General features: G+C 33.5%; 1 protein-coding gene across 2 annotated transcripts; it reads right to left on the bottom strand.

Moving 5' to 3' along the window:
* Positions 1–14,719: 14,719 nt before the first annotated feature.
* LOC105762602 (type I inositol polyphosphate 5-phosphatase 4) lies at positions 14,720–18,838 on the bottom strand. 2 transcript variants are annotated; one of them, XM_012580388.2, is made up of 12 exons: positions 18,329–18,838; positions 18,139–18,244; positions 17,697–17,765; positions 17,465–17,552; positions 17,258–17,362; positions 16,514–17,141; positions 16,231–16,424; positions 16,025–16,133; positions 15,755–15,903; positions 15,304–15,606; positions 15,143–15,219; positions 14,720–15,065 (listed from the first exon to the last, which is right to left on the bottom strand). In XM_012580388.2, the coding sequence occupies exons 1-10, from the start codon at positions 18,356–18,358 to the stop codon at positions 15,381–15,383; spliced, it is 1,704 nt and encodes a 567-aa protein (XP_012435842.1). In that variant the 5' UTR covers positions 18,359–18,838; the 3' UTR covers positions 14,720–15,065; positions 15,143–15,219; positions 15,304–15,380. The 2 variants fall into 2 exon arrangements, with proteins under 2 accessions (XP_012435842.1, XP_012435843.1); XM_012580389.2 differs by having other exon boundaries at positions 18,139–18,226.
* Between the last annotated feature and the right edge of the window lie 9,007 nt (positions 18,839–27,845).

Raw genomic sequence — 27,845 nt, 5'->3', positions numbered from 1 at the left:
TATTATCAAAATATTACAAAAAATAAAAATTTTATAGTATTATTATTATTATTATTATTATTATTATTATTATTATTATTATTAGTAAAAAACTAGTATTATTTTTATAGTTAGTTATTAATAATTTTAGTTAGTATTATTTTGTATATAAAATTATTAATTTTATTATTGTGTTAGTTATTAGGATTAGTGGTTAAATGGCTTTCATGTGCAAAATTGAATATTGAAACATTAATTTTTTTATTTAAGTTATTTATTATCCGTGCGAGATATTTTACGAGATTTTGTTTATTTTTTGACAAATTAAATATTGAAGATGGATGCTAAGTTTTTTGCATGCGTTTATGTCGACGGAGTCATCTTGACAACAAGTGTTGGATGTGTATTTGAATGTCAGCAACAAATAGCAATGGGATTTAATAGAAATGTCTCGTTTGATGAAATGAAGGCAATGATTAATGCAAAAATTTTAAGACGTTGTGGGAGAAGGATAGTAAAAATTTTCTACAAGTTTCCAGTTTCGACAAATTCAATCAAATTCGTCGAAATGGAACTAGCAGACGACGAAGACGTTGAGACAATGGTCGATTTCTACTGTGGGAATGAGAGTGACAAGAATGCACCGATTCACTTATTTGCTGAGTTAGTCGGTATGGAGCAAAATGCATCTGATGAAGAAGACGGGGTTGAAGAACCGCGGATGGTGGCTCCAATATCATACGTTGATAGTGAATCAACTATGGATGGGATCGGTATCGACCTGAATATTACACCTGATGTTGATATGGTTGGTGGTGAAGAAGAATGTGGTTGCGAAGAAGAAGGTGGTGGCGATCATTGGGATGAAGAGGTCGATAGTGACGGTGATCCCGATGTGGACGATGTACCTGATGATATCGACGATGAAGACATTAACGCTTCTTCGATCGGGGAGCAGATGCAGCATATTTTGATACACAATAATCCTGGGCCACACATGTCGCTCATAGACCCCGACGCAGCGTATGTAGCTGAGTTCCCAAAGTACCCTGAAATAGTTCATCGTCACGGGCTGGCCGTAACATCTGATGATGAGGACTTATTCATAGGCCAGAGATTCAGCTGTAAAGAATAGTGCGTATATGCCATCAAACGGTACAGCATGAATATATCGGTTGATTATAAAGTCGTAGTGTCTACTCCGACAATATATGTTGGGGAGTGTTGGAAGGCAGCGGAAGGCTGCAATTGGCGGGTGCGAGCTGCATTCATTAAAAGTTCTCAGATGTGGGAGATACGAAAATTTGTTGGTCCTCATACATGCACATCAACACGTATGACAGAAGATCATGGAAAACTTGATTCAAAAATAATCTGTACGTGTATCATGCCAATGGTGAAGGACATGCCGACCATTAAAGTTTCAGTACTGATTGCCGAAATGCAAGCACGATTCCAGCATCGAGTCTCATATCGGAAGGCATGGATTGCTAAACAGATGGCGATGGAGTAACTGTATGGGGATTACGATTCATCGTATAACGAGTTTCAAGGTTGGATAGCTACTATGCGGGAGTATGTACCAGGGACTGTGATTGAGTTGCAAACAAGACCATATTACAGCCCGGATGGCCAGTTACAGTCAGTAAAAGGGATTTTCCATCGGATGTTCTGGACGTTCGATCCATGTGTGCGGGCATTTCCCCACTGCAAGCCACTTGTGTAGGTAGATGGGACCTGGCTGTATGGAAAATATACACAGATCCTACTTATTACGGTTGCTCAAGACGGCAACAGAAACGTGCTCCCGATAGCATTTGCTATCGTAGATAAAGAGAACATGGAGTCTTGGGAATTCTTCCTCACAAACCTGCGGAGGTATGTTATTAGCAACGATAACATTTGCATCATCTCCGATAGAGGGAAGGGTTTAATTGCAGCAATCAGGCGTTCTGGTGTGCCGTGGAGATCCGTTTACTGCATCCGTCACATTGCGGCTAACTTCCACAAATATTACAAGAATGCAGACTGGAAGAGACAAGTCGTGGCAATGGGTAAATGATAACCTTATATTTTCAATATAAGTTGTAATGTTTCATGTTATCGAGTTACTAGAACTTATTTTTCTTAATACGTATGCAGCGTACGAGTTAGAGCCACATATTTTTCGGTAAAAAATGATCCGACTTGAGAGTGACATGGAGGGGCAGACAAACACATCTTTCCGATAATGGTTGGGCACAATGGAGCCGTGGCAATGGGCTCAAATTTTTGACGAGGGCTTTCGTTATGGCCAAATGACCACAAACTTAGTCGAGGGGATCAACGCTGTTTTGTTAAAAAGACGTCATCTTCCGATTGCATCTGTATTTTCTGCTACTTTCTACAGGCTGACTACTTTGATGCCAAGAATGGGTCAGCAGCAAGTCGACCAGATTGAGGCGGGACACGTGTTTGTCGAACATGTCAGGGATACAATGGTCGCAAACCATCAGTTGGCGAGGTTAATGAATGTAGAAATATATTCACGACGACTGGAAACATTTCGAGTTACTGAGAGCATCAGTCGTCGACCTGGTATACCAGCTAGGTCCTACGGAGTTGATTTCCGGAACCGACGGTGCAAGTGCAGAAGGTTCGAAACACTTCATTATCCCTGTGCGCATGTCGTGGCAGCGTGTGCTAAAGTTAACGTCAATGTTGAACAATATGTCGATGATGTGTACACGTTGGAGCGCACATTGCGTGTCTGGGAAAATGAGTTCCCCGTCTTGCCTGACCTATCAACGTGGGAGGTGCCTCTGACGACTTTCGAGCTTCTCCCAGACAGAGGGCTGCGGAGGAATCTGAGAGGTCGTCCGCAGTCAAGCAGAATCCGTAATGAAATGGACATCAGGGAGAAGTCTGATGGAAAGAGTTGTGGAATATGCAGGTTAAGTGGTCATAGTCGGAATAAATGCCCTAACCGAAACTTTCATGTTGGACAGTCGTCCGGATCGGGTCGTAATTGACCTAATATTGTAAAATTTTTATGTGTAATGATAAAAAAGTATACAAATGATTATGATTACATTGTATCCAAATTAAGTTATAAAATAGTATATGGCGTTTGGAATTATTAATATTATATCGAAAATGGAGGCATATAACCTTAAATTAAGCTTTAATATAATGCAACTTTAAAATAATTAAATTGGTAAAAAGAAATTGAACAATAAGCACAATAACTAAAACTAGAATAATTAAATTAGAATAATTAAATTGATACAAAAAAGTACAAACGTGTTAATGTACAAACATGTGCCATACACCTCTAAAATTGATGGTTCGATGGTGTAGTCCTAGGGGTATACCTATTCGGAGGTCGACGGTCACGTTTTGGGTGCCCGCGACGATCGACATTATCATTTGGCGCAGGTGGTGGTGTAGTAAAAATAGGGAGGAAATCATTTTGAGCAGGTCCCTCGTTCGGCAGCGATGAACTTGATGCACCTGAGGGAGTCCCATAATGCTGCGGATATGGGCCGGGCGAGTAGGATCCGAATAGTTCAAAGTCGTATGCATATTCTGGCCTTGAGAAGCTCGGCAAATTGTTAGTGCCTGACAAATCCGGATGATAGCTATCTGAACCGACAAATCCAGATTGTTCTGGATCTGGCTGGGGTTCCTGCTCGGGCTCCGGTGGTTCCGGAGAATAATATGCCATGGGATCCAGATCATGCTGGGCCGCTGTGGCTGATCCCCCATGTCGCTGCATGTGCGGGGGGATTACAATCGACTGGCCTCCATATAAATATGGCTTCCCGCAACTATAGTACCATTGCATATACTCTACTGATGGTTGCGAGTCGGTAGCCATAACCATCTGAGGTCTTCGACGAAATCGATCGTTCCACAGCGCCACAAATTTCCGGTGCTTAATTCCCCAATCTATCATCGATTTTCCTCTCTTATTCTTGCCGTGAACTTCTCCCACCTCACACGGCGGATCCGAGATAGGTTGGATGAAGCCAAACTGTCGTAGCACCCGATCCCCGTGATACCACTCTACCATGTTAAAATTTATAATTGGTGCATTAGTGCACCATATGTACGAATGCACGTACGCAGACGAGGGTACCACAACGGTAATTTCTGGCGTTCGGTACGGCGTCCATATAAACTGCATGATTAATAACATGGTTATAATTAGCCATAACGTGTGCGTAAGATATAGAAAGTAATATGTCATGAATATTAGAATAGCATGAATATTAGAATAGCATCTTACCCTATCCCGGGCATACTGTTCAATCATGAGGCGGTATAGCGGGACATTGTACGACTTCCCGATACCCGGACGAGCACTCCACCTACAAAAAACCAATATAGCGTTTAGAGTTGGTAACATTAGTCAATATATTATGACTACAAATAATGAGAAGTTATATTTTATCACATGTTCAGCAGTGGATAAACATACGGTTGGTGTCTAACCGATGCCAAAAATGGCATCCGATACAGCACCCAAGACTGCAGCAGTGAGAGGCATCCGCCAATGTCGCGAACTTTCGGATCTGTCGCCCGACAAAGCTCTCGATACAAGACTGCTAGCACGGCTAAGCCCCAGCTATAGGAGCTAACACTAGACAAGTCAGCTAACAGGGGCAAGTACATTAAATGCACCTTGTCGTTGCTTGCATCAGGCATGATTTCTCCCCCTATGATATGCATGATGTACGCTCGAGCAGCCCAAATCAACTCGCCTTCAGTAGCTGTCGTTGATAATTGTCCATACTTGGCTTTCTGCCATGTAAATTGTAAGCCTGAAAAATATGACTCACTGTCCCCTGGTGAGTCTCCTAGAAGCTGATAGCAGAGTGCATCCGGATCGGTAAATGCAGATAATCCCGTTACGGGACTCCCGTCAATTGGGAGCCAAGCTGCAACGCTACATCCTCCAAGGTCACCGTGCACTCCCCGCACGGAAAATAAAAAGTGTGGGTCTCCGGGCGCCACCGCTCCACTAGCGCAGATAATAAATCAAAGCGCAAGATTTGCAACGGATCGTACTCTGAACCCAAATCCGGCTAGCTCTGGCACGGCATCAACCGTGCATCCGAGTATTCTTCAAAACACTCACACGGCCCCTTAAAACTCGGTACGAGTCCCGATAGTGTTAAATTACGAAAATTTTACGATAACATTATTTCTTTGTACGTCTATCCTTTTAAATAAATAGAACACGTGATTAATAAATAATAAATCCTCTGACGTTATTAGCGCATCAGATATGTGGCTTTTGGTGCTAATCAATGAAGCCATTGCGATGCACGCAAGTTAAAAAAAGTTAGTAAAAACTCTTACTTGACCATTTGTTCGTATTTTTTCTCGCATTTTATTACTTTAAAAATATCTTCATTTCTAATTTTATAATTTTACATAATGTTTTAAATTTATTAATTTAGTGTGTTTTAAAATTAATTTAGTGTAAAAACCATTATCCCGCCATTTACTCGTATTATTTAGTGTATTTAGTGTAAAATTAATTTATTACTTTAGTGTGTTTTTTCCTGTTTTTTATTTTTTACTTTTTTGATATATTTTGGTAAATAAAAATTATAAATTTTTGGTAAATAAAAAAGTTATAATATTTTGGTAATTTTTTATTTTTTATATTATTTTTTATAAAACCCATAATAAAACATTACAAAATAATAAAATATTAAAAATACCAAAATATTATATATATATATATTATTTACCAAAATAAAAATACTAAAACGGGTTTTTATTTGGTGTAAGAAAAAATCCTTATCCCCGCCATTTGCTCGTATTTTTCCCGATTTTATTACTTTCAATAAAAATATTTTTATTTTTTATTTTATTAATTTATATTATTTCATTACATTTTTTAAAATATTTTTATTAAATATTTCTCAATTTTTAAAAGTTAGTAATACACTATTGTTTTGGCCATTTGTTCGTATTTTTCTCTCCGCATTTTATTATTTTAAAAATATTGTCATTTTAAATTTTATAATTTTATACTTTTCAGTGCATTATGTTTAAAATTTATTAAAGATATAATTTTTTCGCATTTTCTTACTTTCGTGAATATATAATTTTCGTTTTTCTTTTCATATTTTATGTTTTCTTAAATATATTTCTTTATCATTTTACTTTTAATGTTATTTTCCTAACAAAACTAATTTCAACATCCTAAGTCAATTTCATAAAAAATTCCTAATCAACATATAATGTACATACCATGAATTTTTCATGCTAAATATATCTCAAAAATTATATATCCTAAATAAATTAATAAAATACGTAAAATGTACTTAACATTATTTTTTAACACACAAATATTACAAAAATCTTAAATTAATAATAAAAATTACCTTATTTTCTTTTTTTCCTTCCTTTCCTCTTTTTCTTCTTTCTTTTTTTTTTCTCTTCTCCTTTCCTTTTCTTTCCTTATTTTTCTTTCTTTCCTCCCCTTTCCTTTTCTTTCCTTCTTTTTCTTTCTTTCCTCTCCTTTCCTTTTCCTTCTTTTTCTTTCTTCCTTTCTTTCTTCTTCTTCCCCTCTCCTTCTTCCCCCCACCAACCGACCACCCTTAAATTCAAGGGTGGTGCCGCCAACCTGCTTCCCTTGTTTGGTGCCGCCAACCTGCTTCCCTCCACCCAGGGAGTTGTCAAATCAGTTTAGGTTTTTTTTCTATTTTTTTTGTTTTTTTATATATTTTGGTAAATAAAAAATTATATATTTTTTGGTAAATAAAAAAAAGTTATAACATTTTGATAATTTTTTATTTTTTTATATTATTTCTGTAAAAAACCCTTGAGTTTACCAACTTTGTAGAGTACCTTATGAACTAAAGAACTGCGAGAATCAAATCATACCGATCAAGATTCAAAAACCCTCCCAGACTCATAATAAGATGAGCACACATTGTAGGGATTACACCTCTAACAAAGGTGACATATCCATATACCATATTAACTACCCCATAAATAAGAAGAAGTAGATTTGCTCAACTCTAAAGAATATGGAGCTAATTAAAGACCAACACGTTGTTGTAAAATGGCCATTTATGCAAACCCAAGCTTCAACACTGCGAGCCCCGAGCTCACCATATCTGCGAGCTCATCAACACTTCGAGCTCACCGAGACTGTGAGCTCTCCAATAGTGCGAGCTCTTTATCCTGCAAGTTGTCAAGTTGCACTGAAACAGTGATAATTTTTTATTAGTCGTTTTGCTTGCTGATTAGACTGAAATCAGCCAATAAGGAAGCAAGTTAACTGAATCTATTTGCAAGACTAAGCCAAGTTGTAATTATTTTATTATTATTTTTAGCTTATTTAATATTTCTTGTTCCTATAAACATTGTAATCAGTTTTTTAATGAAACAGTTGATCACAAGTTAATCTTTCACCAAAATTTTTATTCTTTTTGCTTCTGTTTCAATCCTTTCTTCATAAAAAAATGCAACAATTGGTATCTAGAGCCATTTCTCTTTGATGGCGTATTTTCATAAAAAATGTTTTCTGCAAACTTTACACCACCACCACCCCCTATTTTTACAAGAGAAAACTACCACATTTGGGTAGTGAAAATGAAAACCTATCTTCAAGCTTTTGATCTTTGGAAAATTGTAAATGCTGAAATAAAACCACCAACGTTGAGGCCAAATCTCACACTTGCTCAAATGAAACAACACAGTGGGGAATGCACCAAAAAGCACAAGGCGATGTCTTACACACAAAATGGTCTTTCAGACATGATCTTTAAGAATCATGGCATGCGATACTCCCAAACAAGCTTGGGATAAGCTCAAGGAAGAGTTGTAGGGTTCACAGAAGACAAGGCAACAACAGAAGAGAAATCTCAAACGAGATTTTGAAAATCTCAAGATGAAGGAAACTGAGATTGTGAAGCAATATTCAGATCAAATCATGACAGTTGTGAACCAAATAAGACTACTAGGTGACCAATTTACGGATAGTCAAGTAGTTGAGAATGTGATTACCTCGCTTCTTGAGAGATACGAATCAAAGATATCCTCACTAGAAGACTCAAAGGATCTAACAACCATCTCACTCTCAAAGCTAATCAATGCTCTGTATGCTCTAGAACAAAGAAGGGTAAGCAGAGAAGAAGAACATGTTGAAGGAGCTTTTCAAGACAGAAAAATAAATGTTGCGAGCTCCTCAAGTTAGAAAGAAAAAAAAGAGCTAGTCAGACAAGAAGGAGAAATCAAATAAAGACAGTGGAAAGAAAAATTATCCATTGTGCTTATACTGCAAAAAGTTGGGGCATCCTGAGAAGTTCTGTTGGTTCAGGCCTAATGCTCAATGCAAAAATTGCAAGCAGTTTGGCCATGTAGAGAAAGTATGCAAAAACAAAGGGCATATTCAATAACAAAATGCCGAGGCATAGATAGCAGAAGCAGAAGAACTGATGTTCACAGTTTCTTATGAAGCCCAACTCGCCATACCATGAGAACTCTCCAGCAGAGTAAAAAAGAATTGGCTTGTGGATAGTGGTTGTACGACTCACATGACAACAAATATGAGCATCTTCAAGAATGTTGATAAAAGGTTTCATTCCAAGGTAAAATTTGGAAATAGCCAGTATATTGAGGCAGTTGGAAATGGGGATATTTTGATCAAAACTTCATTAGGTACTAAACTTGTTACAAATGTTCTTTTAGTTCCTAACATAGATCAAAACCTGCTAAATGTAGGCTAGCTACTCGAGAAAAATTACTCTATAGTATCTAAGGATAACAAATGTCTAATCCTTGATCCAAGTGGATGCGAACTCATATAAATAAATATTGCAGATAGAAGTTTTGCAGTCAATTGGAACTTAGCAACTTCAGTAGCATATATCAGCTCGCTGAATGAAACAAAACTATGGTACAAAAGAATGAGACATGTTGATTACAAATCTTTAAGTCAAATGTCCAAGAATAACCTGGTTGAAAATTTATCAAATATGGCTGATCATGAAGATGTATGTGAAGTGTATCAGCTTAGGAAACAGGTGAGGTCTCTATTTCCTACAAACACAGCATGGCGAGCCACTAAAAAATTGCACTTAGTACATATTGACATTTGCGGACTTATGAAAACAAGTTCGCTAAATGGAAGTAGGTACTTTGTGTTGTTTATAGATGATAGTACAAGGTTCTGTTAGGTGTACTTCATGAAGAACAAGTCCGAGGTGACTGAAATCTTCTTCAAGTTTAAAGCCATGGTTAACCAAAGTGACCGCAAGCTCAAAATGGTAAGACTAGACAATGAGGCAATATACACTTCAGAAAAGTTTGAAAAATTTTACGAAGAGTCTGATATTCATAATCAATTTAGCAATATATACACTCCACAACAGAATGGAGTAAATGAAAGAAAAAATAAAACTATAATGGACATGGCTCGTTACTTGCTGTTTGAAAGTAAACTGCCAAATGATTTCCAGGTAGAAGCAGTAAACACTGCTGTTTACCTGCTAAACAGACTATCTACTAAAGCGGTTGAAGGGAAGACACCATTTGAGGTCTGGTATGGTTTTAAACCTCCAGTTTCACATTTAAAAGTATTTGGTTGCACCTGTTTTGTTTATGTTCTAGAATAGAAAAGAAGCAAGCTGGACAGTATATTACAGCCAGGGATATTTATTGGATATTCCAGTGTTAAAAAAGATACAGAATCTATAATCCTTTTACCAAGAAAGTGATCATAAGCAGAGATGTGAAGTTTGATGAAAGAAAAATCTAGAATTGGACTACAACAGAGGAGGATATGTGTGAACAAGGGGGTTCAAAACCTGACTTGCGAGCCACTGGCGACCAAACTGAAAATGATATAGTTGATGAGCAACCAATATGAGGAACTAGACCCATAATTGAAATCTATCAACAGTTAATCTGGCGAAGCTAAAACCAGTCACTTTTGAAGAAGCTGCTCAAGAAATTGAATGGCGAACAACTATGAAAAATGAAATCACCATGATAAATAAAAATGAAACTTGAAAGCTTGTGGATAGTGTTGGAAAAAACGGGTTTGAAAAACGCAGTGGAAAATAAATTTAGAGAAAAATCAGAGTTTTAAAAATTTTTCCAAAATAAGATCTTGGTTGTGATATCTAAAGCAATAAACACTTAAATCAAAATTATACCTTTTCGATTCGTTTAGGATGAGCACTTTGACCGAGTAGTCTTCTCCACTATCCTCAAGCTCACGTCTGTCGAGTGTAGGCTTGCTTCGAATAAGAAAAATTTTCACAACAATTACTAGTGGGATATTTTCATAATTTCTCTAAACTTTTGGGTCAAGTTGTAAATAAAAAAATATCTCTAGAAATTTTCTGAAATAATCTCTTTAAAGGATTTTTTTTCTCTACAACTTTCTCTTGAATTCAAGTGTGTGTAAAAATAATTACCCAATGCTCTCTTTATATAGGGAGAGTTTAGAAAGTTCAACTATAATTAAACTTAATCACTTTAATATTAAATTAATATAATATTTATAAATATTAGATTAAATTTAATATTAAATCTTATTAAAATAATAGATTGTTTATAAACATTAAATGAAAATAATAGAATATTTAATATTAAGATAATCACTTTAATATTAAATTAATAAAATACTATTAAGATAAGTATTAAATTAAATTTAATATTATTTAAATTTAATATTAAATAATATTATTTTTGAATAGTTAATCTGAAATCAAATTCTCTGGTAGAGTCTAAGTAGGAGGGTAACTCTTCCACTGCTTAACCATCGAAGACCAACCATTGTCAGCCATTGGAACACCGCTGTTGCAGCCATCGGCAATGCCGTCTTCGGTGATGCAGGTGCGGTACCTTTACGACACCCGATCCGGTTCGGTTACTGTCGGTTTGATCCGGGTTAGTGACGATCCAACCGGTTTTTTGGGTCTTAGTATCGGTTCTAGGCTCTTCGGCTCAATTTACGATATCAAGTCCAATTTTCAAGTTCAATTACCTATTGAGCCAATTATCTAACTTGAACATTAATTTTAAAAAATATCATATTAATTTTAATTAATTTAATTTTACTTTATCAAAATTAATTTTTTAAAAATCGCTTAGATTTTCCAAATTAATTTTTCAAGAAAAATCTTTAATCAAATTCTCTAGTTGAACAATTCTTACGAACACCAAATTTAATTCCACATAAAATAAATCAACTCAATTAAATTATTTCCAAAGTCGTAGAATTTTCTTCTTATTTAAATGCAGTTCGGTTGCGCTCTTGTTGAGCTAGCGGAAAGACTAATCAGACATATACAATTAGGCTCTAGTAATTGCAATTATGTCCACAATTATCGTTCTGATAATTCGTAATTACTTAATAATGGAGTCAATCCACAAGAAGTACCATAATTGAAAACTACTTATTGTATACTCTTTACGAAAACAATTCATCCAACTATTTTGGCCAATGACCTCGTCATGTGTGTGTTACCCTCATATGATATCATTTATTCCTTTGAGTTAAATTCGTTCACTCAATACAATCCTATTTTATTTCATTGTCACCATTGTGTCTTCTTAATGATTTAATATGATCACTGTCAACAAATGACTGTGATAAATTGCTCATTCGAGAATAACCAACCAATGGCCACGTTCCATATTTATCAATCGACAAAATGCCAATGAGAGGATATCATTAATTCTTTAATTGAGCTATGAATTCCATTATTGCTAGTAAAGCCATGCCATACACAAGTCATGTACCCAACATACCTGCTATGGGCTCGATCATCTTTAGAGCACATGAGTTACATATGCATGGTCAGTGACTAACTTAGGATTTAGGTAAATCATACGATGAATGTCACAAGTGAATTAATTCACAAACGGATTTAGAATTAATTCATCTTGGGTCCTGTCCAATGTATTATTCTACCAATGAATACATCTATGCCTCTACCTATGGAGTCAACTGCTCCGATAACCAAGACTAGTTATATCCCCAATTGGAATTGTAGATGACATAATAATCCTTCTAAGTGTTTGAATCAAATGTTCACTTTGATTCTTTTACAGGATTTTGGACTCATTTAGACTATCTGCTGAAGTAAGTTGCCTTCCTCGCAATGTAAATATTCTTACAATGCCACTTATCTTCAGTTTGAACTTAGACAATCAATGAGCTAATATTTACTTGTCACAATTTTGCTATGCATGCAAAATATAAAAGAAAAGAATACAAAAGACATAATAGTGAAATGTGAAATTAACTTTATTTATTTATTTATCGTTCAAATAAATAGAAATCAATTACATGTATACTACAATATGTGCATATTTCCGAACAAATAGACCGGTTCACAAGAAAGTAATTGGTGTTAAATGAGTGTTCAGAACCAAGATGAATCCTAATAGATGAGTCAACAAATATAAAGTGAGGTTGGTTGCAAAAGGGTTTAGCTAGCAATATGGAGTGGACTTTACTGAAACTTTTGGCTCTATTGCAAGGTTAGACACCATAACCATAAGACTGCTAATAACTCTTGCAGCTCAAAATGGCTGGAAGATACATCAAATGGATGTAAAGCTAGCCTTCCTAAATGGGTTTTTGAAGGAAGAAATTTATGTCGAGCAGCCACAATGATGCACAGTACCTAGATACGAGGCCAAAGTATACAAACTGCACAAAGCATTGTATGGTTTGAAACAAACACCAAGGGTGTGATATGAAAGAATTAACAATCATCTGACAGAAATGAGTTTTGAAAGAAGGATCAACGAACCCATTTTATATATAAACAAAATTGTTAATGAAATACTTATCATTATTTCATTATATATTGATGATTTACTTGTGATTGACAGCAACAACAAACTGGTGATTGTATTAAAGGATCAAATACAAGACAAGTTTGAAATGTCAGACTTAGGTGAAATGACATACTTCCTCGGTCTGGAGGTAAATCAAGCTAGTGATGCGATCTTCATAAACTAGAAAGGGTTCGCGATAAAAATCTTGTGAAGATATAACATAGAAAATTGTAAACCTGCGAGCACTCCTATTGCTCAAGGTGAGAAGCTCACCAACAATGAAGATGTTGAGAAGGTTGATGAAACAAGCTACAGAAGCCGGGTAGGATGTCTGCTTTACTTGACAACATCCAGACCTGACATATTGTTCACTGCTGTTATCCAAATACATGCATTGTTGTAATGTGAACCATTTCAAGGCAGCCAAAAGAGTCCTGCGATATGTGAAAGGAACTCTAAGTTATGGAGTGAAGTTTATGAAGGAAAAAAAAGCTCAAGTTACTTGGTTATTCAGACAGTGATTGGGCTGGATCTACTGAAGACATGAAGAGTACTTTATGCTATTTCTTTACTCTAGGATCGAGTGTGTTTTTTTGGAGCTCAAAGAAGTAAGAAACAGTAGCACAGTCAACTGTTGAAGTAGAGTATGTTGCAGCAGCAGCAACTGTGAATCAAATTATCTGGTTAAGGAAACTGTTGAATGATTTGAATTTAAAACAAGAAGAAGAAACGAAAATTAAGTGTGTTAATCAATTTGCTGTTGCAATTGCAAAATATCCAATGTTCTATGGAAGGACAAAACACTTCAAAATCAAATATCATATTGTGAGAGAAGTGGAACAAGCCAAGGAAGTCACATTGGTTCACTACAGTTCACAAGATGAGTTAGCTGATATTCTGACAAAACTTATTGGGAAAATGAGGTTTGAAAAGTTGTGTTATGATATTGGGGTTCACAACATGGAGGCAAATGATGAGTGTTGTAAAATGGTCATCCATACAAACCCAAACTTCAACACTGCGAGCTTACCATATCTGGGAGCTCATCAACACTGCAAGCTCCTTACCCTGCAAGTTGCCAACTTACTAATTTGCACTGAAACAGTGATGATTTTTTATTAGACGTTTTGGATTCTGATTAGGCTGAAATCAACCAATAAGAAATCAAGTTAATTGAATCTATTTGCAAGACTAAACCAAGTTGTAATTATATTATTATTATTTTTAACTTATTTAATCTTTCTTGTTCCTGTAGACATTGTAATCAGTTTTTTAATGAAATAGTTGATCACAAGTCGATCTTTCATCAAATTTTTTTTCTTTTTGCTTCTGTTTCAATCCTTCATAAAAAAAAAATCCAACACACGTGAGACTTTGAGAAGGGCCAGCAGCGCCCTTTATAAGACTCCTAAAATCAAGATTTGTGGTCTTCTCTCTTTCTAACCACCTTTCTTCCGCCTAAATACTCGTAACATTTCGTACAACTCCCCATTCACCGAGTGAACCATTACCAACCATCATGATCCTTATTGGGTATCAATAGAGTTGAAAAAAGCTTCAATGCATCGTTATAATAATAGCTGAAGCAGGGCCAATAGGTGGGGCTATTGAAATCTGAAACAACAGAGGCATTATAAACTTGCCTCTTTTTCATTTCTTCTCTGTTTCCTTGAATGAAGTAGATTTCAGGCTTTGTTGGGATTCATTTGTCTTTTGCAAAAGTCAAGGTCTTTCATGCATTAAATAAATAAACCAAATGAACCAAAAGTTTAATCTAATTTATTCAATATATCTCAAATTTATTTATCTCAGCAAAGTATTATCTTTTTCCTTTCTTCCTGGCCTTTTTTTCCCTTTTACTTTTTGAGTTCAGCTCACACTTTGTAAACTAAAAGAAAATAAAAAGTAATGATAGAAACAATCAAATTCAAAGTTGAAACAAAACTAGTTTCTCCTTTTATATCAGTAAAATGATTAGCAGCAACAGTAAAAGAAGGTTTACATAAATCAAAACTTGTTCTTTTTTATCCACTAGTAATGAGCATCCATCATATCTTCAGCTTCCAGACTTTTTTATCTTCCATCACTAGTGCAAAAAGTAAGTGCCAATTCATTACATTATTTCTCTCCTTTTTTGTTTTTGTTTTTGTTTTTTCCATTGAAAATAATCTTTAAAAAAATAAAGTCATATGTTAAATCAGTTTCCAATGGTAGTGAATCAATGACATGCCACGATCTTCTGGAGTTCGGGAATTTATTGACAATATACAGATTAGAACCTGTTGCAATGTAGTGAATTAGACGAATGAATTTAGGATATGAAGTTACATCGAAACTGTCAAAAGTAAAGACCAACCTTCTTTCAGATTGCTGTCGATACATGGTACGTGTTCATCGCCACCATGGTATAGTTTCCACAAGGCATTTACTCACCTGTAAGATGGGACCATTTAAGAACAAGTAATAGATTTTCTTTAGTCCAAGTATTTATTTAGTTTTTTTGTACGGATGGATTACCTTCTACAACCATGCAGTTAATACTGAGTCAAGTCTTCCGAGAAGTGTAGCATGGAATGAGGACTGTCAAAAAACTCTCAAAAGAAACTGAGTTCTGTATATCCATGTGACACTTGCAACAGCTCTTCAACCTCAACCCTGGCACTGGAACAACTCATGCTTTTCCTGATTCGATTTCGGCTAGTAGACTCGACCTCTGCTGAAAATACACTATAAACGGGCCTATGGTCCGAGAACTTGGACTCTCCACGAACGTAAGACATCTGATAGAGGCCTCTTCCATACCACAGTATACGATCACACCTTCACAGATATCAGGTTGATTACTTGCTCGTTTTATGATTATTATAAGATCAAATAGTTCATTATGAAAGCAAAATCATGTCACAATTTCCTATATTAACATATATTATTTTAGAATATTGAACATAAATTACATGATTCTGATTACCATGCCGGAGTTCTTCGCTTCTTCTTTGGACGCCTATCCTCCCCGGCATATCTGTCTGAATTATTCGAGAACTTGTATGTAGGAGGGAAATGTATTTTGCCTTCATTCCATCCCTCGAATACACGGCCATGCCTCTGCTCTATTCGAAGCTGGAATACAACAGTTTTTCAGACTCAGCAATTGAATTCTCATAGGAAATAAGAGCAGCGCAAAGCTCCATGAAAAATGAAAATGAATATATAGGATCAATTAAAAAGGATAAGGACACGCCTGGTCATTCTCTAATAGTGATTTCCAATTGCGCATCTCAACTAGAGCCTTTGCACAACGGTAGGACAAAGCGATCCGATAATTCAAATCCCCGAGCCATATAATACGACTGTGCCAAGATATTCAAAACTTAAAGTTTATACCGAAGTTATGACATTAATTTGACAAGCATTAATATGGTCCAAATTTAACATATGAAGGTTTACTCGTGCTCTAGAATCGTTTGGGGAGAATTATCATATCCCATTCCATGAACCCTGGGAAACCTTGTCTTTCTGAGGATCTCCATAACATCAGAGTTTCTTCGCAGCTCATCACCCTCCTTTTGCCCTGAGGTTAAATGACTACAGACGAAGCAAAAGCTGGTTCGATGCAAAAACATGCTAATAGAAATAGAACCCTGCAAAACCAAAGAAATGAGCATGCTTCCTTATTCCTAGTTTAACAAAATCTCTCAAATCAAAAAGTTTTTAACAAGCAAAGGTGTACCTTGTTTCCAAGATAACCCATCAATCCTCTGCCAACACAGGACACTTTCAAGTTGCGAACATAGTCTCTAAGATCACTCTTTACCCATACCGTTAGAAATATCCCTACCATTTGCTTGCTGGCAACCAGACAGTACCTTGAATGCGCCATGTGTCTATTGCTTCCCTCAAAGGCAAAAGATCCACCATAGGACATTGGAGAATATTCGGTATACTGAGCGTTGCTTGGTGAATCTCCAGGTCCATTCTCATCATCAGAGGAACCCCATCTGAAGTTAGGGTCATAATCACTCGGCCTATGACCAAAAATAACCCGATCACAAACACTGAAGCGACGGTCAAGCCTCGGTTGAGGCATTGCCATGTCGTTAACCATTCTCATGCTACGACTCAAGGATTGAAATGATCGGCGGTGAAAGAAAGATGAAGCTTCCTGTCTTGTTGATCCTTCAAAGTCCGCATCCAGTTCAACAAGTGGATCAGGGATTGGTGAAGGTGTGTGGAAGCCACCACTGGTACCAGGAAGGCTATTCAGAGTCTTCCTAATGAGAGCTAACCATTTCCTGGCCGGTTCATTGTCTTCAGTGCCCAAAACATTACCAGCATTTAAAGGAACAATCTCTTGAAACCTAGAAGGCCAATTAAAGGGATCAAAAAAAGGCTTCTGTCAATTCCATAAAGCTTGTTTGTTCATAAGAATAGGCACATTGAGATGTAAGAAAAAATCCAGACCGGTTTCGCATACCCGAGAACATAAATGTCAGCAGGAGGAGAGGTAGGAAGCCAATCCTCAAGATTCAAATAACTAGGAGGAGACTTTCCAGCCACATTCCATGTAGCTACAAAAATCCTATGCCAATATGGAAACAAAGAAACACACTGTAAACCAAATCCTATTGAGAAACAACTCAACACCAGAAAGCAATTAAGATTCAAGAATGCAACAACATACTTATAATTATGCACATCCGTAAACTGAGAGACGTCGGGATCAATTTTACTTCGTCGAACTCGGTCCGAATGCCTCTTGCTCAATCTCTCTAGCATCCATGTAAAACATAAAATTTGGTAATGATTGAAACAATATTAGCATTTTAGTATTGGTTAATTGAACATTAGATAAAATGGGAAAGATGTGGTCCAAAAACAATGACTATAGTGGAGTCTGATTTCCAAATCCAAACCTGTTTTGCTTTTCTTGATAGTGCATGCCTCCCTATCTGAGAAGTTGTGCTCCCAATCTTCATCAACACCTGAAAAAGATGAACTACAAAGCTGTTAAAGCTGCTATCTGTCTCTCTCTCTCTTCTCTACTGTCTTAGTAGAGTATCAATTTCTAATATTCAAACACCATAAAAAACAAATAATATGAATTTTTGAAACAGGAACAAAACAACGACTGGATCTTGAACTGCAAATGGCAAGCATCAAACCCCTCACTGAAATTCAAAACCAAACTTCTTTTTTTTTTTTTGTATAAAACCAAGGGTAAAAATCATAGAGTTAGAATAATGCAAAAAGTTATCTTTGTTCTTGGTATATAAATTAAAAGGCTAAAGATTCCAAATCCAAGATCCAAATGTATAATCTTAAATACTAAAAAGGCTTAAAATCCAATCAAATCACCTCCATAATCAACTTCATCTGCATGAAAGTCCTCAGCTTTATTCTTGATATTGAACCACTTCTTGACCAATGTCTTGGGCCATGAAAGCTTCATCAGGGAAATATACTGTCAACATCAATCTTGTACTTTAACATAAAATGAAATCAAATGAGTTTCTGGCTTGTCTCAGACAAAAAAGAAGAAATAAACCTTGCTCTTCTTGGAGTTTCCATCTCTCATTGTTTCACAGCTTTCACATAGCCTATCCAAATTTCTAAGCAATGAACGTGGTTTTATGAAGTTGCTTCTATTGGTTCAACTATTTTCTTGATATTCTCAGCTAAAACCAACAGACTAATACAAAAGTTGGGAAAAAAAAAAAAAAACCTTGAAAACAGGTCTTTTCAGGAAAATAATGGGAAGAAAAGTGGGCTAATTTTGAATGACAGCTGAGGAGAAAACAAGGGTAAACCTCTGTTCCCTCAGGAAATGAAGAGAAAACAAGTTCTTAAATCATCAGCATTACTATTTCATTTTTCAACAAGGTGAAAAACCAAAAGTACACTGAAATTCACTTGCAAGTCTTTTCAGCTCAGCTGGAGAAGACTAAGACAGAAACAGAGAGGGAAAAAAGAAGAAGAAGAAGAAAACTGAAGGAGAATTGAAAGTGAAACGAACAGAGAGGGACAACAACTGAAGCTAGGAAATGAAAATAAGAGATTCTGAGCTTAGAACAAGACAATGTAGGAACATATAAAAGGAGAGATAAAGAAGAAATAGAAAAGATGGTTTTTTTGGGGGGATTAATATATATAGATTAGCCCCTAAACATGGAATCTTTTCTCAAATTAGCCTTAAAGTTTTGTTTTGATCAAATTGGTCCTTAGGTTGGCATCCATTACGCATATCGGTTTCTATGGTGAACACCATTAGTTTTTTTAATGCTTAATATATAGATTGGCCCCTATATTTTTTTTTGGGATCATATTAGTCTTTAAAGTTAGTCTTAGTTACATTAATTAGTCCCTATACTAACACAATTTATTTTTGAAGAATTTGTTAATGTGGATAAGTATGGGTGAGACCCGAGAAGAAATAAGGGGATGACACGTGAATTTATATTTAATCATTTTAAAAAATAGAAAAAACTTAAAATTTGAAAAGAAATTCAATTTTCTTTTAATTTTAAGAGATATTATAAATTATAAAAATACAAAAAGCTTGAATATATAAAAATAAAAATCAGAAAAAAGTTAAGTTAAAATTTAACATTTTAAAACTTACTCTTTAAATATTTAACTTTGAAAAATTTAAAATCTAAAAGATAAAAAAATTAAAAATATATATATAAAGTCAATTTTCTTTAGAAATTTACAAAAAATAATAAAAATTGATTGAACATTAACCGAAGTTAACCGGACTTGACCAGCATTGACCAACACTGACAAGAAATTGATCAATGTCAACTAGTTAATTTTTGTTTCTTTAATGTTTACAATATATTTTTTAATTTTTTAAATTTTAAATTTTTACATTTTCTTGTAATTCTCTAAAAAATTAACCAAATTTATTTATTTTTTAAACATATTTAATTTATTTATTTTCAATTTATATATATTTGAAGTTTAATAATTTATATACTTTTATATTTTTTAACTTCTTTTTTAATTTTTAAGTTTTTTTTTAAATTTTTTAAAGAATGATTAAAGATGAATTTACGTGTCGTTCTCTTATTTCTTCACATGTTGGTGCTATGCTTGTCCACATCAACAAATTTAAAAAAAAAAAACGTTGCTATTATAGGGATCAATCTGTGTAACACATGTCAACTTTAGGAATCAATATGATAAAAAAAAATTAGGAGTCAATATGAAAAAATTACCAAATTCAGGGACCAATCTATATATTAAGCCTTTTTTTCATGGGGTTTCCTGTGAGTTAGCTTAGCTATCTATTGGAACAAAAACCTCGATCAGGTAACAGGAAAAGTATCGAATTTGAAGAGAATAAAGTGCAAGAGAGCATGGGTTTCCTCTGCTCTCTCCCTCTTTCTCTCTCTTCTATTGAATGGAGCTTTTTTTTCACCCCAAAATCCAAGGCCTCCTACCTAACACAAAGGCATTGAGGCAAAAGCTTTAAGGGGAAATGGGCAATGGGTAACCCATCCGCAATCAACCTTAATTGAAATTTTTATCACATATTGCAAACATAGTTTAAAAGAATTAGTCATTGTTGTTGTTTACCACCGCCGAGGGTCAGCAAAGTTAGGCTTGATCTTAGTCTAATTCCCCCGAGCTGTGCCCATTCACCCCATAAGGGCCGAAAAAGAGGTTAAAGAAGCAATTGAATGATTAAAAATCAAGGTAGACGCTGCTTCCGTTTTCTCACTTCCCCTAATTCAAATATTTTAATGTTGGTTTACCATTGAATTTCCAACTCATTTCACAACTATTGAGGTATTAATATAAGGTCAAATTTCGTGTCTTGTGCTATAATTTAATTTTTATTTTTATAATATTATTATTTAGTTTAAATAGTTAATATACCACTTAACCATATAACGAGTAGGAAATAGAGAAAGCAACAAGGCGGGATGGTAGCATTTTTCTCTCACCTTCACCTTCACTGAATCTTTTTTTTTTATCTCCCACCCTATCCTGCTTTAAAATTAAGAAATTAAAAAACATGTCATAAATTCTTATAAGCCTATGAAATTATAATTAAAAATCATTAAATTAGTTATAAAATTGAGAAAAAAAAAGTATTTTTAAATATACTCAGGTGAATCTTTTCTAAACTCAAAAGTTGAAAATATTAATGAAAAGATCTGCACACCCCATCCCGAAATTAAATTTTCAAAATAAAAAACTCACCTTTTTTTAGTCGGGTTGATCAAAACCCGTTAAATTTGGATTTTTTTTATCATTCCTAGTTGAAATGGGTGTTTTTAAAAAAAAAATCATATCAATATTTTAACTAAAATAATTAATAATATAAAGTATAAAGATTAAATTATTTATACCAACAACGAAACATTATAAAAATAAATGAATGATACTAAATTATAGAAATTATAGACCAAAATTCTAATTTGAGCTTAACATAACATGGTTTCTTAAGAACCATGAGCCATACGGGGGAAGTTTAAAGGGGGAAATTAGTGAGGGACTCAAGACGCAAAGAGAGTGTAGGGGAAGCGTGGGTTTTTGGGCTCTCAAACATCTATAAGATTAGGGGGTTTCGATAGGACAGAATATTTGTGCCAAAGCAATGGCTGCGTCTCCAATGTGGTGTGGGACTGGGGGGATGCTTTGCTTTGCCTTTGAACTCTACAAAACCCCATATTCAATCTCCTCGAAACCTTCAGCTTTGTTGCTTTTTAGCAGCCACACTGTGTTAAGCCTGCTATCCATTTTGGAGGCTCTTTTTGACTCCTTCTAGACTCCTGTCCATCTTAAACTAAGCAGTTCTCATATTTGGGTGCTCATTTTTTAGCTGCTTTGTTATTTTCATTCTGCCATAAAAACATAAATTCCGGTTTCAAGCATTAGATGAATTCTTGGTGCTTGGAGAGCTCCTCTTCCCAAAAATATATACATACACACATATATGTATAACTTCATCTATATGTAAATAGACTCTTGTTTAAGTGGTTCCTAAAACCTAATTCAACTTGCTCGATGGTAAGTGATAAAAAGTTTGATATCTCTTAAATAAGGTTTCGGGTTTGAGTTTTGTGAATGAAGAAAATAATACTAAAAAAGCTTATCTCCTTTGTTTATAGGTCCGATCTAACTTGACTCTGAATTTAGTTAAGACCTAAAGGTGACTAGTTTGAACTATTTTTGTTTCATTTCATCCATAAAAATTACTAGCATCCAATAAATAAAAATATATATCATGTGTCACGTTGTTCTTGCCAGCTTTTTTAATTTTAGGTAAGTAGGGATGAAAGTGTAACGTTTTTATTGTCAACTTTTATTTTATTTTTCGGTAAACTATAACGAAAACAATAATTTAAATATTGAAAAGAACAAAAAAAATAATTAAAGGTCTAAATGATAACTTAAGTCATATACAATGAGAGTGACCAGCCATGCGATCTTTTAGGATTTTTTAATGTAAATAATTTTGTTCCTTTCTGATATTTATTATTTCATAAATAAAACCACGTTTTGTTAAACTTTGTTCTTATTCAAGTGTCCTTTTTTATCTTTTTCTAACACTAACATCAAACTAATCCTTAAACAAAGAGTAATATTGATGGTCCAAGGCTTCCCCGTGCATGCTTTCTTTAATTTTGAATAAATCTTAAAAAAGACATGCTGTGTACATGTAGGAAACTGTGTCTGGTTCCTCAAGCAAAAGCCCCCTACATTTTCCATTTTTCAAGGCTCACAGCAAATCTCCTTGTTTTCTTTTTTTATGTTTTCCTTTTTACTTAATAATAAAGTAATAGCAAAAGGATTAAGACGGCAAGCAAAAACCACTTACCTTACTCTCTCAAAATGGGAATCCTTAACAAGCACCATACCAAAAAAACAACACAGAAACCCCACTAATACTGAAGTTCCCACCATAGACAAGGTTGAAGCCATTTGGTCTCAATTATAAGTTGTCGAGCCTTAAGGCTTTTGTCTCGACGTGGCACCCATTTTTTGTTATTCATGATTGACATCTAATCAAAGCCAAGTCTATATATGATCCATTTTGTTTGCCTCTCTTTTGAATCTTTCGTAAGAAACCAACTACCATGTCCTCAAATTAAATTGAATAAAAAAAATTAATGGAGTTTTATGGACAGTTGGCTGGTCCCTTTCGATTTTATTCAACTTTGTACAAGCTTCCCTATAACAATGCCAATTATTTTTATTAAAGATAAAAGTAGAAATTATTTAAGATCGGACTCAATTAGAAATTTTTTAAAAGAGAAATAGAGAGTAGGGGTAGATTTAGGAGGGTTGTTGAGGGCTAATATGCAAAGATACTAAAATTTAGTGCTAAGAATATATTATCGAAAAATAAAACAAAATTATTCACAATTTTTCTGAAATTATTTTTAAAAGAATGAACCCAACATAAATATCTTTGTTACAAAATATTATAGTACAATTTTCTTTTGATAATCGGAATTTATTTTATAATAAGATAATATTTTGTAATATTCAATATCATATATAAACTTAATAATAAATAATGCCTAATTAAAGCTTAATTTAAATTACATATATTACTTATTTGAGAATATGCATATTGATAAATTAGAGTTGTAAGGGATAAATGAAGCTAAGCAATATATTTAAACAAATATTCATATTTTATACTATGTTAAATTATGTCATAAGTCCTTGTACTCTTTGTAAATTTTGAATTTAGTCCATATACTTTTATTTTTGGGAATTTAGTCTTTTTACTTTTTAGATTTTGAAATTCAGGTCCAATTGCTAACACTATTAAAAATATTTTGTTGAACTCAAGTTTATTACAACATCATTTTTTAAATTACATGCCTACCCAGTGAGTTTTTTATTTAAAATGTCACATCAATAAAATTGGCAAAAAAAACAGTGTTAACAATTGGACTGTATTTTCAAATCTGAAATGTAGAGGGACTAAATTCCTGAAAATAAAAGTACAAGGATTAAATTCTAAATTTGTGAAGAGTGCATGGACTTATGACATTTTTAACCTTTATATTATAAAACTTTTATTATTAAATTATTAATATAAATATTTTCAATAATATATGAAGAATATTGTTTAAAATTTTAAATTATTATTTTAAAATTTATTATTAAAATAAAGTTTTAATATTAGATAATTTGTTAAAATAATAAATAATATTAATTATTTGTTATATTATTAAATATGTATATTCAATAATATTGAAATGATCATATTGGATCTTAATATTTTAAATATTTTTAAAATAAAAAATATTATTAATATAACAATATTAGGTTTGATTTAAATTAATTTTTATATAAAAATAAAATTAACTATTTTTGATAAATGACTTACGTATTTTAATAAATGTAAGTCATTTTATAGAACTATGAATTTATTTTCTGTTGACCTGTAAGTCATTTTTTATTGATCAAATTATTTTTCACGAGACAACCACAAAAAAATGTAATAAGGAAACCAACGTGTGAAAGTCTAAGTGGACCAAGCAATATCATTATGGTTAATTGGTGTACTATGATATGTTTGGGATACCTCAAACGAATAGCTTAAATTAATTAAGGGGAAAAAATCGAAGGAAATATTTTGGGTAATCTAATATTATATATGCTATAATATGTACTAGCTTAATAAGAATAGTCTTCATTTGGGGGTGGGAATGCCATAACGCTGGGCTCGAAGGAACTTATTTTGAGCTTGTTGATTAGTAAGTGCAAAAGCACCTTCTATGATCGAATCTTGGGGATAATCTCCCAAGAGTTTGTTTTTGCGGATAGCTAGAGGTTGTTGCGAAAAGACATGCCGGGAATCTTGGTGCTAGAGTTGAAAGAGAGCCATATTGGTTCTTCATTGCGGTTGCGGTTGAAGAGTACTGATTTTTTTTTTTTTTTAAACGTGGTAGAAAAATGTTGTGAAAAAGTGGGTTTATTAGTGTTTTTTTTTTTTTTGAGAGACTTATATAGAAAAAGAATTTGAGGTAAATTTACAAAATGATTGTCTAGTTATCGCATAAGAGTGACAGATAGTCAAGTTTAAGATATGTATGAGTTAATATGATGTAAGTAGTTATAATTGAGTTAGAAATTGATATTAAAAAAGTGGTGGAAAAATAGATATTTTGATTCCCAAAAGATTTCTTTCGGATTTGGTGGGTATGGGTTTGAAGATCCTCAATGTAGGTGACCCTTTGATTGGCCTTCCGGATGGGGATCATTGCTGGAGCCACAACCATCTAAGTAGGAGGAAGGCGAAATGGAATCTTTTTAGGGCAAGTTTCTCCACAAATGTTGATGCAGGTGTAATAACATAAATATATTTTAATTTAAAGCTTCTTTCGTACAGGCCTACTTTGACTGGGCAATCGATCTCTTAAGTCATCTCTCTTTCACACGACACGGTTTTTGGTAATCAAACCGTTTTTATTACAATGGCCAATTCTGTACGAACTTGCTTTTACATCTTTGAAGGTTGAAAACTTTGCTTCTTTTTGCCATTTTCTTTTCAAACAAAAGAAACTTCGTGCGTACATCTCTCTCAGTCTCACCTTCATTTTATCTAACTTATTCTGTGTACTTTGTCTCTGATTTCTCCTGCATGGCTTTGCATGCATCATTATACGTATTTGATACGTAGATTTAATCATGTATATGTCATCATGCTTTTATTATCATCACCGTCATACACGACATGTAAGAACAATACATGTTGATGTTTTAAAAAGGTAAATTGAATCTGTATGTTCTACATTGTATACATATTATCATTGCAATTTGGTTTGTTCTTTTTGAAGATTTTCTCAATTTACTAGGAGATTATATCAAGAATGATTTACTTGAGCTTTTGATCTCAAAAGTCGTGTGAATCATAATTGTTTAATGCCTTAGATCCTTTGAGGGAAAGAATATTTGGTATGGAGCCCATTTTGATGATGTGATTTACAAAATCTCTTTCATTACTATTAAATAAAGTTTTGAGTTGAAATATTGTGAATAAATTAAAATAAGATTAAGATAATTATATTTTATTTAAAGTTTTAGATTTAACTTCAGATTTTATATGGGTATCAAACTATAGAAAATCTCTAAAATAAAAACTAAAATCATTAACATATAAGATTAATATAGCAGTTCCATTTATCGCCTAGATTTCGCTTATTATAGAATTTATATTATGCTATTATAAAGAGATAATCGTTGTAAGTTTACTATAGAATTTATATCATGAGTTTCAATCAAATAAAGAAAGTGAAATTATGTTCAAAACAAAAGGAAGTTAGAACCGAATCAATAAAAATAAAATAAAACGTATAATAGGTGCATGTATTATTGCTTTTATGCATATTTTGTTTTATATTCTTTCACATGATTAATTATAAAGCTCATAAATCTAACAAGTTCAAGTAATCAATGAATTATTAAATTAAATTAATTTATCACGAGTTACTAAATTCAAGTATTCAATTTATAAGTTTATGATTTTCTAAATTTGATAGCATATTTAATAGGAACTTAATAGTTTATTGAATTAATATCTTTAATTCTACTCATTGAAGTTTAGTTTCATTTAATAAAATATGATTAATAATTTTTCATGTGAAAATTAATCATTTTATTGAAATAATGTTTTAATTAAAATTATTTTATTTAATAAATGATAATTAATAGGCTTGCTTATATGAAATAGCTATGATTTCACTTAAAAGTTTTAGATCATATGTTGTTATAGAGAACTAATTTAATAAAGAACATTCTTCATAATTATTACTTCATAAATATGATGTTAGAACCGTAAAATTCTCATATAAAACTTAATAAATCAGAATCTGTCATGTAAAATCATCAAGAAAAAAATTAAATGTGGAAGCGTACCTGAATCCATTGATTTCCTGAAATCTTCTGTCTTGTGGTTTTGATCTTCCAAATTAGCACACAAGTAATTCAGATAAAGTGGCTCTCTTTTTTCCCTAAAGATGAGATATTAGAAAAGTTACGTATGTATAATTTGTAGACCATAACCCTAATATATAACTTTTGCATATTAACCCTGATTTCTAATCAACCCACCATTAATTAGAAATTAGTTACTAGAGTATCTACACATATTTGACTCATATTTTATTTAATATCTAAAGCCCAATAAGCCTTAACCAAATCAGATCATTTTTAATTTGGGCTAATATTTTATGATAGTAAATAATAACATGTAAATAATATTATTATATATGTGATGTCCATATTTTTCAACAATCTCCCTCTTGGACCACATATATATTAATTGTTCTATAATTACATGTCATTATATAACCTTATGAGCTCAAAACTTTACTATCATATCCAAAAGGTATTCCGAACAATCTCGTCCATTAACGATGTTAACATAGAACTAAGACGACTTTCGCTACATATATCCTAACTAAATCCACCCCCGATCACATATATTAACATAACCAAATGACATAGATCAAGTCTGGATGTGTAGTATGGAAATTATATGCAATGTGAACCAAACATACCTATTTCCAACTGGTCCTCCTTAAACTTAAATGAGGTTAGTATCAAACAGAGTGAATAAACTGAATACTTCATTTATGATCAGAAAATAACCAAATACATAAATGTTTGAAAACAAACATAAAGCAAATAAAATACAAACCCCCACTAAACTATGATGTCCTCAAATGATATAACACCCATATGAGTAGTGTGCTCATGAAAGACCTTGGGTAGTAAACCTTTTGTGAGCAGATCCGCTATCATGGTAAACTTTGCACTCTCTCTTTCACAACTAGAAAATTCATGTCAATATGCTTTGACTTAGATGAGCTCATGTTGTTGTTGGAATACAACACCGCTGACTTCTTGTCACAAAATAATTTGTGTGATCTTTCTAAATTCTTAAAACTGTGCAACCTAATGACAAAGTTCCACAACCATATTCCATGGTTTGATGTCTCATAGTATGCTACAAACTCTACTTCCATAGTAGAAGAAGCTACAAGTGTCTGTTTGACACTTTTCCAGGATATAGCTCCTTTAGCTAACAG

This window comes from Gossypium raimondii, chromosome 12, assembly GCF_025698545.1.
Source record: "Gossypium raimondii isolate GPD5lz chromosome 12, ASM2569854v1, whole genome shotgun sequence".
Classification (NCBI taxonomy): domain Eukaryota; kingdom Viridiplantae; phylum Streptophyta; class Magnoliopsida; order Malvales; family Malvaceae; genus Gossypium; species Gossypium raimondii.
This window is presented reverse-complemented; position numbering and strand designations above follow the sequence as displayed.